Source organism: Scyliorhinus torazame, chromosome 11 (assembly GCF_047496885.1).
Source record: "Scyliorhinus torazame isolate Kashiwa2021f chromosome 11, sScyTor2.1, whole genome shotgun sequence".
In the NCBI taxonomy this organism is placed as follows: domain Eukaryota; kingdom Metazoa; phylum Chordata; class Chondrichthyes; order Carcharhiniformes; family Scyliorhinidae; genus Scyliorhinus; species Scyliorhinus torazame.
In genome coordinates, this window is record NC_092717.1 from 182,767,920 (window position 1) to 182,785,069 (window position 17,150).

Below are 17,150 nucleotides of genomic sequence, written 5' to 3' on the forward strand. Positions count from 1 at the left end.
TTTTTTGTAATAACATTGACCTTCTCCTGGGGCAGCACGTGGTGCAGTGGTTACCACTGGGACTGCGGCACGGAGGATCCGGGTTCGAATCCCGGCCCTGGCTCACTGTCCGTGTGGAGTTTGCACATTCTCCCCATGTCTGCGTGGGTTTCACCCCACAACCCAAAGGGCAGCACGGTAGCACAAGTGATTAGCACTGTGATTTCACAGTCCCAGGTTCGATTCCCTGCAGGGTCACGGTCTGTGCGGAGTCTGCACGTTCTCCCAGTGTCTGCGTGGTGTCCCAAAGTGTATCATGGGAGTTCACCTGACCCACAACTTTTAATAGATTGTGGTATGGGGAGCACACAGCTCACTCTACAGGTATGGTATAGCAGACATTGGACCAGTGGTTTTTAAAACAAAACAGTGTATATTCTATGAACTCAAGTTAACCTTTCCAAAACAAACAATGAACATCTTAGCAACCAGTAAATCAAATACACCCCCCAAAGAATACCACACGAAATAACCTGTATGCTGTCCTTTCACCATCCAAAAGACTTAACAAACCTTCAAACAGGAGCACATTAGGGTTCATATTCAAGACTGAAAACATTTACAATTCTTCTGAATTCACCAAATGATTAAGAGATAGTCCTTCATGGCAGAGATCAACAGCAGTGCAGCTCACAGACTCACCCAAGCTTTCTCAAACTGAAACTAAAAAAGCAGAAGTGGCGCTCAGCTCCACCCGCACTCTGACATCACTCCAGTAACATGAGCAGCTCCATTTCCTAAAGGTACATTTCTTAAGCACCCATTTCTTAAAGAGTACTCTCACATGACAGTGGGTTTCCTCCGGGTGCTCCGGTTTCCTCCCACAGTCCAAAAACGTGCAGGTTAGGTGGATTGGCCCTGATAAATTGCCCTTCGTGACCAAAAAAGGTTAGATGGGGTTATTGGGTTACAGGGATAGGGTGGAGTGAGGGCTTAAGTGGGTCGGTGCAGACTCGATGGGCCGAACGGCCTCCTTCTGCATGGTATGTTCTATGTGCATGTTATGTGGCTTGGCCACGCTAAATTGCCCCTTAAATTGAAAAAAATAAATAATTGGGTACTCTAAATGTATTTTAAAAAACATTGACCGTCTCCTGTCACAACACTGGAGTGGAAACAAATGATAGCCCTCATGCAAAACTTCAGGCTGTTGAAACTGTTAACAACATTATTGACGAGGTGCATTATTCTACTAATTTGGAAGCACTCTGCCCTGTTCTCTTTTACCAACTGGATACATGATCTTATGCAGAATCTCAAACTTGAGAAAACCAAATACTTGAGAAGTGGCTCCACTGATTGATTTTATGCTGTTTGGCAACCTTTCCTACATTTTTTTGAGGAATTACAGCTCTCTACTTTGTAGAAAGTTTCTCCAATTAAATATGGAAGGCTTCCGGTCACAAACTGTCCCCTAGCCAACAACTTTCTGTTTATCTATAGTCACTGTCCAATACTGAACCAGATCATTTGTAAACTTTGCTATTGTACCACTTTTAAGTGAGCAAGCGCCCAGGATTCAGAGTAGCAAGTCGTGTCAATGTGTGTTGAAGAGTTGCAGCAGTGCTGTCTTTGTGAGGAACAGTTGCTGAACTCGCTGAAGTAGGTCAGTCTGCTGGGTCTTTCTGTACTATGTCTTTAAACAAACCTATGTATAGTTTACCAGTCCTGATGAGAAATTGCTGCGTTTGCACAAAGTAGGCATGGAATGCAACAACTCCGAAGCTCCAGTTGACCCAGAGGGGAGCTCCCCCAACCACATATCCATCATCAAGACAAGACGACTTACTTCTATCTCCAACATATTGCCCATCTCCATCCCTGTCTTAATTCATCCGCTATTGAAACTCTCATCCACGCCTCTCAACTTGACTAATCTGATTTATATACTGGCCAATTTCCCATTTTTACCCAACATAAACCTCAACTGACCCAAAATTCTGGTACTCATATTCTAACTTGCAGCAGAATCTGTTCACCCAATAACCCTGTGCTTACTGGCCTCCACTGGCAATCAGTCTGGCGACATCTGCCTTCTTCAATATCGCATCACCATTCTCAAATTGCTCCCCTCCTGCACCCTCAGACCTCTGCCCTCACCCAATTCTGGCTTGTTGCACATCTTGCATTTTGACCACTTGAAAACTGGCACGGTGCTTTCTGCTGCCTGGGCCCCTTCCCAAGCTTCACCACCCCTCTCTCCCCCCTCCAGGCACTCCTCAAAACCTAGCACTTTAGAATTTTGCATCAGGTGTCCGAATATTTACTTGCATGATTTGATGTCACAATTTGTCACATAATGCTTCCATGAAGTACTTTGGGACGTTTTACCATATTGAAGGTGCTACATGAATACAGGTTAATTGCTTCCTTCCCCAGGAGCCATAAATGTAACTTTTGTGTCCCCTTGAACAAGGGTTAAAACTTGGCTTATGGTATCATAGGAGCCATTTTCCCCACATATTTTCCATATTCACCCCGTTCGCCCTGAGGTTTTAGCTGTCAACATTCACAGCCAATCCATATGCACATACATGCATACGGTTGCCAAAACAGATAGATCATTGGAAATTACTTACTGGAAGTTTAGTTAACGCAGGATTGTTAACGTGCTTGCCAAATGCATCCTCCTGAAACTGAAGCAGTTGCACCACAAGACCAGCCAGTGTTTTGTTTGAAGGTGAATCAGCCTGTACAAACTGAAAAACAAAGACTGATTGAAAGCTTTGTTCATAAAAGGACAAAAAAACATACCTTGAAGATTTGTACTTTATCCTTGACATGAGCTATGCCATTCTTGGCAAAAACATCTACCAGGATTTCAGCCAACTTCAGTGGTGCGTTTGTGACAATTTCACACTAAAAATTATGAACATGCAAATATACAATTTTAGATTGTACAAACTTTGATTGAATGCTTCGGAAATCTTTAATTGCCCAAATATGGCAAGGCTAGCGCAGTAGCATTGTCACTGGACTGGTAACCCAGAGACCATGGGTAATGCTCTGGTGACACACGTTTGAATCCCACCATGGCACATGGTGAAATTTGAATTCAATGAAAGAAAATATCTGGAATTGATACGACTTCCGGGTGCGGCAATGACCAGCTGAGTCCCACGTTTCGGCACCTCCCGTTGGAGCGGACTTTTGGGCTCTTAATAGGAGCCCCAACGGCAATTTAAACGGCCAAAAACACTGTGCGGTAAACCAGAAGGGAATCCCCCCCGGACAAGCATGGAAAAGGGAGAGGATAGCGGCCGAATTACGGAGGATCCTCTGGAGCAGCGGCAAGGAAGGGAAGCTCAAAGCAAGATGGCGTCGGAAGGTGGCTGTTTGTTATGGGGCCCGGAGCAACAAGAGTTCCTGCGGCGCTGTGTGGAAGAGCTGAAGAAGGAGTTGAAGAAGGAAGTGTTGGCCCCGATATTACAGGCGATTGAAGGGCTAAAGGAGGAGCAGAGGACCCAGGAGCTGGAGCTTCGGGTCGTGAAGGCAAAGACTGCTGAAAACGAAGATGAAATACAGGGCCTGGTGGTGAAGGCAGAAACGCACGAGGCATAGCACAAAAGGTGTGTGGAGAGGTTGGAAGCACTGGAGAATAATTCGAGGAGAAAGAATTTAAGGGTTCTGGGTCTTCCCGAAGGCGTAGAAGGGGCGGACGTCGGGGCATATGTGAGCACGATGCTTCACTCGCTAATGGGATCGGAGGCCCCGACGGGCCCTTTGGAGGTGGAGGGAGCCTGTCAAGTGCTGGCGCGAAGACCAAAGGCTGGTGAAATACCTCGAGCTATAGTGGTGAGGTTTCTCCACTACAATGACAGAAAGATGGTCCTAAGATGGGCGAAGAAAACTCGGAGCTGCAGGTGGGAGAACGCGGTGATCCGCGTATACCAGGATTGGAGTGCAGAGGTGGCGAGAAGGAGGGCAAGTTTTAATCGGGCTAAGGTGGTGCTTCACAAAAAGGTTCAATTTGGAATGTTGCAACCGGCGAGACTGTGGGTCACACACCAAGGGAAGCACCACTACTTTGAGACAGCAGAAGAGGCGTGGACATTCATTGTGGACGAGAAGCTGGAATAGTCTGGCGAGAGAAAGAGCTTCTGGGACAAAGTGGTGGGGTGATTATGTGGGCGAGGAAGGGGAAGGGGGGGGGGGGGGGGGAGATGATTTTTCAATTTGTTAATTCTGTGATCCTGTAACTTTTCTCTCCCCCCCATGTTTTTTTGGGGGGGGGGGGGGGGGGGGGGGGTATGAGGAACTGTGGGCGCCGGTGGGACAGAAAGGGGAAGAAGGGAAATGCGCCATTAGGGGCGGGGCCGAGTGGGAAACGCGGGCTTTGTTCCCGCGCTATGGTAATTGTGGCGGGAACGGGGACGCAGCAAGGAGGGGGCCTCGCACAGTGGGGGCCGAGGACAAGGGGGGAAGCCGAGGTCAGCCAGAGTTCGCTGACTTCTGGGAGCAACCTGGGGGATGCAACTACGCTAGAGGGGGATCTAGCGGAGGGGGGGGGGTGGTTAACTGGGTTGCTGCTGCTAAGGAGAAGGGGGAGCTGTTATGGGATGGGGTGGTTGAGGCGGGGGGGGGGGGCACCATCGGTGGGATATTCAAGTACGTGGGAACCGGGTGAGGAGCTGGGTTAAAAAAGGGGATGGCTAGTCGACAAGGGTGGGGGGTAAAGAGCCCCCCAACCCTGCTGATCACGTGGAAGGTGAGAGGGCTGAACGGGCCGATTAAAAGGGCACGGGTACTCGCACACCTCAAGAAATTAAAGGCAGATGTGGTTATGTTGCAGGAGACGCACCTGAAACTGATAGACCAGGTCAGACTACGTAAAGGATGGGTGGGGCAGGTGTTTCATGCGGGTTCAGATGCGAAGAATAGGGGGGTGGCTATCTTAGTGGAGAAACGGGTACTGTTTGAGGGAAAGACCATAGTGGCGGATAGTGGGGGTAGATATGTGATGGTGAGTGGCAGATTGCAAGGGGAGGCAGTGGTTCTGGTGAACGTATACGCCCCGAACTGGGATGATGCAAATTTTATGAGGCGTATGCTGGGACGTATCCCGGACCTGGAGGCGGGAAAGTTGGTAATGGGGGGAGACTTCAATACGGTGCTTGATCCAGGGCTGGACCGGTTGAGGTCCAGGACCGGGAGGAGGCCGGCAGCGGCCAGGGTGCTCAAGGACTTCATGGAGCAGATGGGAGGAGTAGACCCCTGGAGATTTATTAGGCCTAGGAGTAAGGAGTTCTCATTTTTCTCCCATGTTCACAAAGTATACTCACGGATAGACTTTTTTGTCTTGGGAAGGGCACTGATTCCGAAGGTGACAGGGACGGAGTGTACGGCCATAGCCATTTCGGACCACGCTCCACATTGGGTAGACCTGGAGGTAGGAGAGGAAAAAGAACAGCACCCACTCTGGAGAATGGATATGGGCTTACTGGCGGATGAGGGGGTATGTTTAAGGGTGAGGGGGGGTATCGAAAGGTACTTGGAGCTGAATGACAACGGAGAGGTTCAGGTGAGAGTGGTCTGGGAGGCGTTGCAGGCGGTGGTCAGAGGGGAACTGATATCCATAAGGGCACATAAAGGGAAGCAAGAGGGTAAAGAAAGGGAGCGATTGTTGAAAGAACTTCTGAGGGTGGACAGGCAATATGCAGAGGCACCGGAGGAGGGACTGTACAGGGAAAGACAAAGGTTGCATGTGGAATTTGACCTGCTGACCACGGGTAAGGCAGGGGCACAGTGGAGGAGGGCACAGGGTGTACAGTATGAGTATGGAGAGAAGGCGAGTCGGCTACTGGCCCACCAATTGAGGAAGAGGGGAGCAGCGAGGGAGATAGGTGGGGTGAGAGATGAGGAGGGAGAGATGGAACGGGGAGCGGAGAGAGTGAACGGGGTGTTCAAGGCATTCTATGAGAGGTTATATAAGGCTCAGCCCTCGGAAGGGGAGGAGGGAATGATGTGTTTCCTGGATCAGCTGGAATTCCCGAAGGTGGAGGAGCAGGAGAGGGCGGGGCTGGGAGCAGAGATTGAGATGGAGGAGGTGGTAAAAGGGATTGGGAGCATGCAGGCGGGGAAGGCCCTGGGACCGGACGGATTCCCGGTGGAATTTTATAGGAAATATATGGACCTACTGGCCCCGCTTTTGACGAGAACCTTTAATGAGGCCAGGGAAAGGGGGAAGTTGCCCCCGACTATGTCGGAGGCGATGATATCGCTCCTTTTGAAGAAGGAAAAAGACCCGCTGCAGTGTGGGTCCTACAGGCCCATTTCCCTTTTAAACGTAGATGCAAAGCTCCTGGCCATGGTGATGGCGACGAGGATAGAGGACTGTGTCCCGGGGGTGGTCCACGAGGATCAAACTGGGTTCGTTAAGGGGAGACAGCTGAACACGAACATACGGAGGCTGCTAGGGGTGATGATGATGCCCCCACCAGAGGGGTAGGCGGAGATAGTGGTGCCGATGGACGCCGAGAAAGCATTCGACAGAGTGGAGTGGGACTATCTGTGGGAAGTGCTGAGGAGATTTGGTTTTGTTGAAGGGTTTATTGGATGGGTACAGCTGCTGTATAGGGCCCCGGTGGAGAGTGTGGTCACGAACAGGCAGAGGTCTGACTACTTCTATCTTTATAGAGGGACGAGGCAGGGGTGTCCCCTGTCTCCGTTACTGTTTGCATTGGCGATTGAGCCCCTGGCCATAGCACTGAGGGGCTCCAGGAAGTGGAGGGGAGTACTCAGGGGAGGAGAAGAACACCGGGTATCATTGTATGCAGATGATTTATTGCTGGATGTTGCGGACCCAGTGGAGGGGATGCCTGAGATAATGCAGACACTCAGGGAGTTTGGGGAATTCTCGGGGTACAAATTGAATATGGGGAAGAGTGAGTTGTTTGTGGTGCATCCGGGGGAGCAGAGCAGGGGAATAGATGATTTACCGCTGATGAAGGTAACAAGAGATTTCCGATACTTAGGGATTCAGATAGCCAGGAGTTGGGGAACCTTACATAGGCTTAATTTAACACGATTGGTGGAACAGATGGAGGAGGATTTTAAGAGATGGGACATGGTGCCCCTGTCACTGGTGGGTAGGGTGCAGGCAGTCAAAATGGTAGTCCTCCCGAGATTCCTTTTTGTGTTTCAGTGCCTCCCGGTGATGGTCACGAAGGCTTTTTTCAAGAAAATCGAGAAAAGTGTCATGAGTTTTGTGTGGGCTGGGAAGACCCCGAGAGTGAGGAGGTGGTTTTTGCAGCGTAGCAGGGATAGGGGGTGACTGGCACTACCGAGCCTAAGTGAATACTACTGGGCCGCCAATATCTCAATGGTGTGTAAGTGGATGGGAGAAGGGGAGGGAGCGACGTGGAAAAGATTGGAGATGGCGTCCTGCAAAGTAACCAGCCTACAAGCACTGGCGACGGCGCCGTTGACGTTCTCCCCGAAGAAATACACCACAAGTCCAGTGGTGGTGGAAACACTGAAAATTTGGGGGCAGTGGAGACAGCATAGGGGAAGGACGGGAGCCTCGGTGCGGTCCCCGATAAGAAATAATCATAGGTTTGTCCCGGGGAGAATAGATGGGGGATTTGGAGCATGGCAGAGAGCTGGGATTGTGCAACTGAGAAATCTGTTCTTAGACAGGACGTTTGCGAGTCTGGGAACGCTGACGGAAAAATATGGGTTGCCCCAAGGGAATGCATTTCGGTACATGCAACTGAGGGCATTTGCGAGGCAACAGGTGAGGGAATTCCTGCAGCTCCTGACGCAGGAGATTCAAGATAGAGTGATCTCAGGGACATGGGTGGGGGATGGTAGGGTGTCGGATATATACAGGGAAATGAGGGACGAGGGGGAGATCATGGTGGATGAGCTGAAGGGAAAATGGGAAGAAGAGCTGGGGGAAGAGATTGAGGAGGGGCTGTGGGCTGATGCCCTACGTAGGGTAAACTTGTCGTCCTCGTGTGCCAGGCTAAGCCTGATTCAATTTAAGGTTCTACACAGGGCGCATATGACCGGAGCAAGGCTCAGTAAATTTTTCGGGGTAGAGGATAGGTGTGGGAGATGCTCGAGAAGCCCAGCAAACCACACCTACATGTTTTGGTCATGCCCGGCACTGCAGGGGTTCTGGGTGGGGGTGGCAAATGTGCTTTCGAAGGTGGTGGGGGTCCGGGTCGAGCCAGGCTGGGGATTGGCTATATTTGGGGTTGCAGAAGAGCCGGGAGTGCAGGAGGCGAGAGAGGCTGATGTTTTGGCCTTTGCGTCCCTAGTAGCCCGGCGAAGGATATTGCTTATGTGGAAGGAAGCCAAACCCCCGGGCGTGGAGACCTGGATAAACGACATGGCAGGGTTTATAAAACTAGAACGGATAAAGTTCGCACTAAGGGGTTCGGCTCAAGGGTTCACCAGGCGGTGGCAACCGTTCATTGACTACCTCGCAGAATGATAAAAGGAAATGGGAAGGTAACAGCAGCAACCCAGGGGGAGAGAGCGGGGGGGGGGGGGTCCTCAGGGGTGGTTTTTGTCGATGTTTGCACTTGGTTATGTATATTGGATTGTTTGATTTTATTATCTGGAGAGTTATTATTTTTGTTATGGCAGTTGCCATTTAGTTTATATATTATTTATTTACATGTTAAAACGGTCACTGTTATTTATATTGTTTTATTGTTGTAAAAAGGGAAAACCTTTGTATTGTTTTGTTTGGCCGAAAAATTTGAATAAAATATATATATATTTTTTTAAAAAGAAAATATCTGGAATTGAAGTCTGATGATGACCATGAAACCATTGTCAAAAATTGTTCACTAATGTCCTTTCGAGAAAGGAATCTGCTGTCGTTATCTTCATGAGACTCCAAACCCATAGCAAACAAAAATCAGAGTAAACCAAAGTCACAAGCAATGGTACAAACTGAAGTTGAATTCAAGGAGTTCTATCAGTGACATAAGTATTATTCTTGCTGAATTGATGTCAATCGAAGAAAAGCAGAGGAACAGGCCCTTCGGCCCTCTAAGCCTGTATCAATCATGATGCCCTCAATTTTTTTTTTTTTAAATCCTTCTGCCCTTACTCGGTCCATATCCCCTTTTTCCTCCCCGAGTTGGCGGCACAGTAGCACAGTGGTTAGAACTGTTGCTTCAGAGCTCCAGAGTCCCAGTTTCGATTCCCGGCTTGGGTCACTGTCTGTGGAGTCTGCATGTTCTCCCAGCGTCTGCATTTCCTCCGGGGGCTCCAGTTTCCTCCCACAGTCCAAAGATGTGCAGGTTAGGTGGATTGGCCATGCTAAATTGCCCCTTAGTGTCCAAAAAGATTAGGTGGGGTTACTGGGTTATGGAGATAGGGTGGAGGCGTGGGCTTAATTAGGGTGCTCTTTTCAAGAGCTGGTGCAGACTCAATGGGCCAAATTGCCGCCTTCTGCACTGTAAATTCTATGATAGATGCATCTGCAGCAGGCAGATTGGTGAGGATGCTGCAGTCCCAGTCTAGCAGCTATGTCCTTTAGGACCCAGCTAGCTCAGTCTGTGGTGGTACCACCGAGCCACTGCTGGTGATAGACATTGAAGTCCCCACCCAGAGCATATTCTGCACCCTTGCCATCCTCAATGCTTTCTATAATTGGTGTTCAACTTGGAGGAGTACGGATTCATCAGTTGGATGTGGCGGTACATGGTAATCAGCAGGAGGTTTCCCATGAAACTTCACGAGGACCAGAGTTGATGTTGACGATACCCAGGGCAACTCCCTCCCTCCCAGATGTTAATGAATAGTTTGCAGCGTCGGCTCTTGGTCATCTGGACTCAAAACATTAGCTCTTTTCTCTCCCTACAGATGCTGCCAGATCTGCTGAGATTTTCTAGCACTTTCTCTTTGGTTTCAGATTCTAGCACCCGCAGTAATTTGCTTTTAACTAGCTGCAGATTTCCATCCTGAAAAAGACCCTTCCACCGCTACTGTCTTCTGTAACCAGGCCAGTTCTGTATTAATCCAGCCAGCCCATCCGAATCCCATGTGATTTTAGTTTTTGCACCAGTCTGCCTTGTCAAATGCCTACTTAAGTCCATACAAACTGTATTCACAGCCCTTCCCTCATCAATTTTCTTTGTCATCTCTTCAAAAAACTCAAACCAAGTTGGTGAGACATTACCTTCCCCGTACAAAACCATGCTGCCTGTCACTAACTAGTCCATTTCCTCCAACTATACATTTATCCTGTTCCTCAGAAACTTTTCCAAAAGCTTCCCCACCACTGATGTCAGGTTCATTAGCATATGATTTGCTGAATTATCCCTGCTTCCTTTCTGAAACAAGGAACACTGATTTCCAGCCCTCCAGAACCTCACCTGTGGTCAAAGAGGATATGAAGACACTCCAGACTCATTAAAATCTAGATTTGCTAAAGCCAGTGACTGGAAAAAATCTCCTGAAGCAAGTTTCCAGCAGTTAGTATTAAATGTGGAACTGTGGTGCAAAATCCATACATTTAATGGGCTAAAAGCCTAAACACCGCTGGCATTGTAGATCAGAGTTGGAGGGACAAGGCCCTCGAGAGGTTTAACAGCAACGATTTGAAATTGTCAACTTGCCTCAAGAGTACGTATGGAAGCTGGTCAAGTGTCTGCAATGATATCACTTGGGGCAATCTGTTCTCATGAAAAAGAATAGGGTCATGGATACTTCCCTGAATGACTTCAGAGTAAGCAGTACAAGGATAGAAAGAACTACGTTGTTGAGGGAACAAAGGACCTCTTAAGGGTGTGACATGCCCCTATGGACAGGAGTTATTTATTCTTTTATGCAGCATGAGCTTTCCTGGCAGGGCAACATTTACTGGTCTAAAGAAAGGGATTATTTTTCCAATAACTGCAACATTTACACTAGGGGTGCCGTAAGGGCGGTGGGGTTCTAGAATTTTGACCCAGCGACAGTGAAGGAACAGTGATACAGTTCTAAGTCCAGGTGGATTGTGACGTGGGAAGGGGATTTATAGGTAGCAAAGGTGCTCCCACATGCTTAAAGTGCTCTTTTCTCTTTATTCATTCCTGGGATGTGAGCATCACACTGGCAAGGACAGCAATTGCTGCCCATCACCAATTGCCATAGTGAATGATCATACCAGAGAACTGAATAGGACTGGAGCGTGCAAGTCAAATTATGTTAAATTTGAATAGTTTATAAGCAAACTTATCATAGTAAGACATTTAAGTTTTAATACTTTTGTTTCACGATGACTTCGTGGCGGCAATGAGGGAATGAGCCGCACATTCGGTGGTCTCACTCCGGCCAGATTTTTGGACCTGGTTTCCTGACATTTTTGAACTTTTGGGCGCTGGAAAAGGCGACCACAAAGTTGCTGAGTTAAACGTGCAGAGCTGCATGGAAGCAAAGAAGAGCAGAAAGCAGCGAAACCAGGAAAAGAAAGGGCAGAGACAAAGTGGTGTGGGAGCTGACCCGGGATCAAAGATGGCTGAAGTACAGACCGCGGACCAGACAGCGCTGGACAATATGCTGCAGGTCATAAAAGGAAGTTTTGAAGCAATGAAGTGGGATAACTTAGAACCGCTTCAGAAAGCGGTAGAGCAAGTGAACCAAAGACTAGAGGCTCAAGACAAAAAGGTCAAGGAGCTGTAGCAAGCGGTGGAGGAACAGGCGGACACACAAATTGCTGCAATAGAAATAGATGGGTTACAGGAGCGACAGAGAAGGCTGCTTGACAGACTTGAGGACCTGGAAAACAGAGCCCGCAGACAAAATCTGAGAATTGTTGGCCTCCCGGAGGGGGCCGAATGGAGCGGACGCCACGACGTTTGTTGGAGATCTGTTGCAGCAGCTGATGGGGGCTAACTCCTTCCCGCGACCGCTGGATGGGGCACACAGAGTGCAGGTGAGGCAGCCGCGACCGGGGGGTCCCCCCAACCAGTGGTGGTCAGGTTCCACAGGTTCACGGATAAGGAGCGTGTCCTTCAGTGGGCAAAGAGCACAAGGAGCTGTACATGGAACAACAATGTCCTGCGCATCTACCAGGACCTGGGTCAGGAGGTGGCCAGGCGACGAGCAGCCTTTAAACGAATAAAGGAAATTTTGTTCAAAAAGCACGTCAAGTTCGGTCTGCTCTTCCCAACGCGTCTTTGGGTCACGCACCAGAGCCAGCAGGACTACTTTGTGGACCCCGATGAGGCGATGGAGTTCACAAAAGATCAGGGACTGGTGCCAAACGGAGGACCCACGGACTCAAGCCAGAGTCTGAGTATTATGGTTTACGTGACTTCTATTTTTCTTGGACTGACTTGCTATTTTTTGTTGTTTCACAAGTGCTTTGTATTTTTTTCGCTGCCTTTGGTTACAATGGGCGAAGGGGGGGAAACGGGTGCCCCCTCCCTCTTTTCTTTTTTCGGTTTGGTTTTTCTTTGTGTTTTTTCTTTTTGGAGCTTCCATCGTAACAGAAATTTGGCCGGGAAGCAATGGGAGGTAAAGTTATTTGATGCAGGGGGGTTACAAGGGTACTGGGTTGCTGTTTTTCTTGTATTCATGCGCAGAAAGGGGCGATTAGTATCACTCAGCTATGTACACAACTGGAATAGAATTACAGCTGGTGCGGTCTCGGTTCTTTGTTTGATTACCCTTTTTTGTTTGATCTTCCTTATCTTAGAGAGACTGCTCGAGCAGGACAGATCAGGGGAATTGGTGTGAATGGGTGGGGGGGGGGGGATGAGTTCGGGGGAACAATGGGAGCGAGACAAGTGGGCGCCAGAGAGATGAGTCACCGGGCTGGCAGGAAGCTAGTCAAGGAAGTCAGGTGGGGGGGTATGCATACAGCCAGTAGATGGCAGGGGTCAGGTTTCAGAGGGTTGTTGTTGCTGAGGGGGGGGGGGGGGGCTATTCTGCTGACATGAGAGGGATCTAACTTAGGTAACAGAGAGGAGGTCGGGGGTGGGAACTGCCAGGAGGCGAACCGGGAGGGGCGCGGCACATGGGCTGGGGGCGGGCGCAAGAAGGGTTGTGGTTGACCGGAACGGGGGGGGGGGGAGACACATGTGTTTGTGCATTTGCGGGCTCTGAAGGCGAACGTAATCGTGCTGCAGGAGACACATCTGAAAGTGACTGACCAGACCAGACTAAGGAAGGGCTGGATTAGCCAGGTCTTCCACTCGGGCTTAGACTCCAAGTCCAGGGGGATGGCAATCATGATCAATAAACGGGTTCAATTTGAGGCGGAGGCACAATTAGACGGAGATGGTAGATTTCTTATGGTCCGTGGTGTGCTTGAGGGGGTGAGGGTAGTCCTGATGAATGTATGTGCTCCAAATTGGGACGATGCTGACTTCATTAAAAGGATGCTGGGGAAAACCCCAGACTTAGACTCACGCAAGCTGATCATGGGTGGGATTTCAACACTGTCCTCGACCCTGGACTTGACCGGTCATGCTCCAGGACGGGTAGGCTCCCAGCAATGGCAAGGGAACCGAGGGGTGTTGGAGTACTCGACGATCACCATCTCGGATCATGCCCCATACTGGGTTGACCTGCAGGTCTGCAAAGGGAGTTACCAACGCCTGCAATGGAGGTTAGACGTAGGATTGCTACCAGATAAGGTGGTGTGCGAGAGATTACGGAAGTGCATACAGAACTACCTGCAGGTTAATGACACAGAGGAAGTCTCAGCAGCGACCCTCAGGGAGGCGCTGAAGGCGGTCGTAAGGGGAGAGCTGATTTCACTCCGGGCCCATAGAGATAGAACGGACAGAGCTGAAATGGACAGACTGGTCAAGGAGATTCACTGGACAGACAGGGAATACGCAGAGGCCCCGAGGGGGGACCTACTTAGAGATAGACGGAGACTTCAGGCAGAGTTGGGACTGTTGTCCATGAACAAAGCCGTGGAACAACTTAGGAAGGCAAAGGGTGTGGTATATGAGCGTGGGTAGAAAGCTAGTAGAATGCTTGCACAGCAACTCAGGAGGAAGGAAGCGGCCAGAGAAATAGGTAGGGTAGTTGACAGTATGGGGAACAGAGTGGATGACCCGTCAGGACTGAACAGGGTGATTCAGGAGTTTTATAGCAAGCTCTGTACCTCGGAACCCCGAGGAGCCGGAGGAGATGAAGCGCTTCGTAGACGGACTGACCTTCCCAAAAGTGGGCAGGGGGCTAGTAGACAGACTGGGGGCCCCCAATTAGAGCTGAGGAAGTGCTGGGGGGCTTGAAGGCCATGCAGTCCCCGGGGCCGGAGTTCTACAAAGCGTTCTCGGAGATAGTGGGGTCGGTGCTGACTAGGGTAATTAGCGAGGCGAGGAATTCTACCCCCAACGATGTCACAGGCTACCATCTCGCTGATATTAATACGGGATAAAGACCCGGAAGCGTGTGGGTCATACAGACCAATCTCTCTGATCAACGTCGACGGCAAGCTCCTAGCTACTGTCTTGGCGCTTAGAATTGAGGACCGTGTCCCGGAGGTGATCGGGGAAGACCAAACAGAGTTTGTTAAAGGCAGAAAGCTGGTAGCCAACTTAAGAAGACTACTCAACGTGATCATGATGCCCCCGGAGGGCAGAGAGGTAGAGGCAGTGGTGACAATGGATGCCGAGAAGGCGTTTGACCGGGTGGAGTGGGACTATTTGTGGGAGGTACTCGGACAGTTCGGAGAGGGCTTTGTCGACTGGGTCAGACTATTGTACCAGGCCCCAAAAGCTAGCATAAGGACGAATAGGACAACATCGGACTATTTTAGACTACACCGGGGGACCAGACAGGGATGTCCACTCTGCCCGGTGCTGTTCGCACTGGCTATAGAACCTCTGGCGATTGCCCAGAGAGCTGCGAGGGGGTGGAAGGGAATGATTAGGGGAGGGGTGGAACACAGGGTCGCGCTTTCCGCGGACGACCTGCTCCTGTCCGTCTCGGACCCACTGGCCGGGGTGGACAGTTAGGAATACTGAGAGAATTTGGCCGGTTCTCATGGTACAAACCGAACATGACTAAGAGTGAGATGTTTGTAGCGCAGGCGAGGGGCCAGGAGAATAGGTTGAAGGGGCTGCTATTTCGGATGGTCGGAGAAAGTTTCCGATACTTGGGGATAACAGGTGGCACGAGACTGGGGTAGGCTGCACAAGCTAAATTTGACTAGAGTGGTGGAACAAATGAACAGCGAGTTTCGGAGATGGGATGCACTCCCGCTATCACTTGCGGGAAGAGTGCAGACAGTAAAGATGACAATCCTCCCAAGATTCCGGTTTATTTTTCAGTGCCTCGTGAATTTCATCCCGCGGTCCTTCTTCAAAAGGGTCAACAAGATTATTATGGGCTTTGTCTGGGCGGGAAAGTCCCCGTGGGTGAAGAAAGCGATGCCTGAGAGGAACCGTAGCGAGGGGGGCTGGCGCTGCCGAACCTTAGCAACAACTACTGGGCGGCCAACACAGCCATGGTAAGGAGTTGGATGGTGGGTACAGGGTCTATTCGGGGGCAAGTGGAGGCGGCTTCGTGCAGGGGCACCAGTTTGGCAGCCCTGGTCACGGCTCCCGCCGGCCAGGTACTCCACCAGCCCGGTAGTGGTGGCAGCCCTGCGGAGGAAACATGTAGGGGAGGTGGGAGCATCGGTCTGGGCTCCATTATGCGACAACCACCGATTTGCCCCCGGGAGCATGCGGTGGATTCCGAGCATGGCGGCAGGCAGGGGTGGGGAGGATGGGCGATATGTTCTTGGGGGAGTGGGGAGCTCCGCGAGCACGAGGGCCTTGGAGGAGAAATTCGGACTAGTAAGGGGGAATGACTTTAGGTACTTGCAAGTGCGTGACTTCATACGCCATCAGGTCCCATCCTTCCCACGCCTTCCAAAAAATGGGATCCAGGATAGAGTAGTTTCCAGGGGAGGTAGGAGAGGGGAAGGTCTCAGATATTTACCAAGAACTCATGAATGGGGAGGAGTCCCAGACAAGGGAACTGAAGCTTAAGTGGGAGGAGGAACTCGGCGAGGAGATGGAGGACAGGGTATGGGTGGAAGCCCTGAGTAGGGCAAATTCAACTGCAACATGTGCTAGGCTCAGCCTGATTCAGTTCAAGGTCGTCCACAGGGCCCACATGACGGTGGCCCGGATGAGCAAATTTTCTGGGGTGGAAAACAAGTGTGCTAGATGCGCTGGGGGGCCAGCGAATCACGTCCACATGTTTTGGGCATGTCCAAAACTTGGGAGATACTGGGAGGGATTTGCGGACGTCATGTCCCAGGTACTGTAAACTAGGGTGGCGATGAGTCCAGTAGTGGCAATTTTTGGAGTCTCGGAAGACCCGGGGGTCCAGGAGGAGAATGAGGCCGACGTCTTGGCCTTTGCTTCCCTGGTAGCCCGTCGACGTATACTGCTGACATGGAGGGCCCCGAAGACCGAAGTATGGCTCTCGATTAAGTTTGCCTTGAGAGGATCTTTCAGGGTTCACCCGAAGGTGGCAACCAGGGGTAGATTAGAGTAGAATAGGGGGGATAAATAGGCGGGTACTGTTTATGAGCGAGGATTGGTTATTTGCACTATGTTTTTGTTGATATTTGCACATTACTGTACACCAACTGTTTAAAATGGCAAAAATACCTCAATAAAATTGTTTATTAAAAAAAAACACTTCTGTTTCATGACCACTCCCTTTGTCTTGTGTTTCTTTACATCTTTGTTTCTCCCCCACCCTCTAACCCATCCTTGATCTTCTACTTGGCTCCACCTGCCCCTCCCCTCTTTTCAAAAGCATAAAGCCCACCACATTTCGCTTTCCTTTCAGTTCTGAAGAGGAGTCATATTGGACTTGAAACATCAACTCTGCTTCTCTCTCCACAGATGCTACATGAGACGCTGAGTTTTTCCATCATTTTCAGTTTTAGGCTGAAAATATTCAGCAATATTTATGCAGCAAGTGCCAGGCAACAACCACTTCCAATAAGATCATCTAAGCATATCCCCTTGATATTCAAGTACAATATGCCTACTAAATCACCAACCATCATTAACCACATATTACAATTGTGGGTACGACAGGTTGGATATTCCATTGTGAGCAACTCAATCATTTTAATTTTGCGGCAACCATGTAGCTGAGAAACTCAGATCATGAGAAACCCAATAATAAGCTCTCAAAGA

General features: G+C 49.9%; 1 protein-coding gene across 3 annotated transcripts in view; it reads right to left on the reverse strand.

The window, feature by feature from the left end:
• Positions 1 to 17,150, reverse strand: part of smarcc1a (SWI/SNF related BAF chromatin remodeling complex subunit C1a) — a 288,801-nt gene that overhangs the window by 263,757 nt on the left and 7,894 nt on the right. For all 3 annotated transcript variants that reach the window (XM_072468117.1, XM_072468118.1, XM_072468116.1), the window contains exon 2: positions 2,619 to 2,738. In XM_072468117.1, coding sequence (XP_072324218.1) covers positions 2,619 to 2,738 — 120 coding nt within the window. The remainder of the gene's footprint in view (positions 1 to 2,618; positions 2,739 to 17,150) is intronic.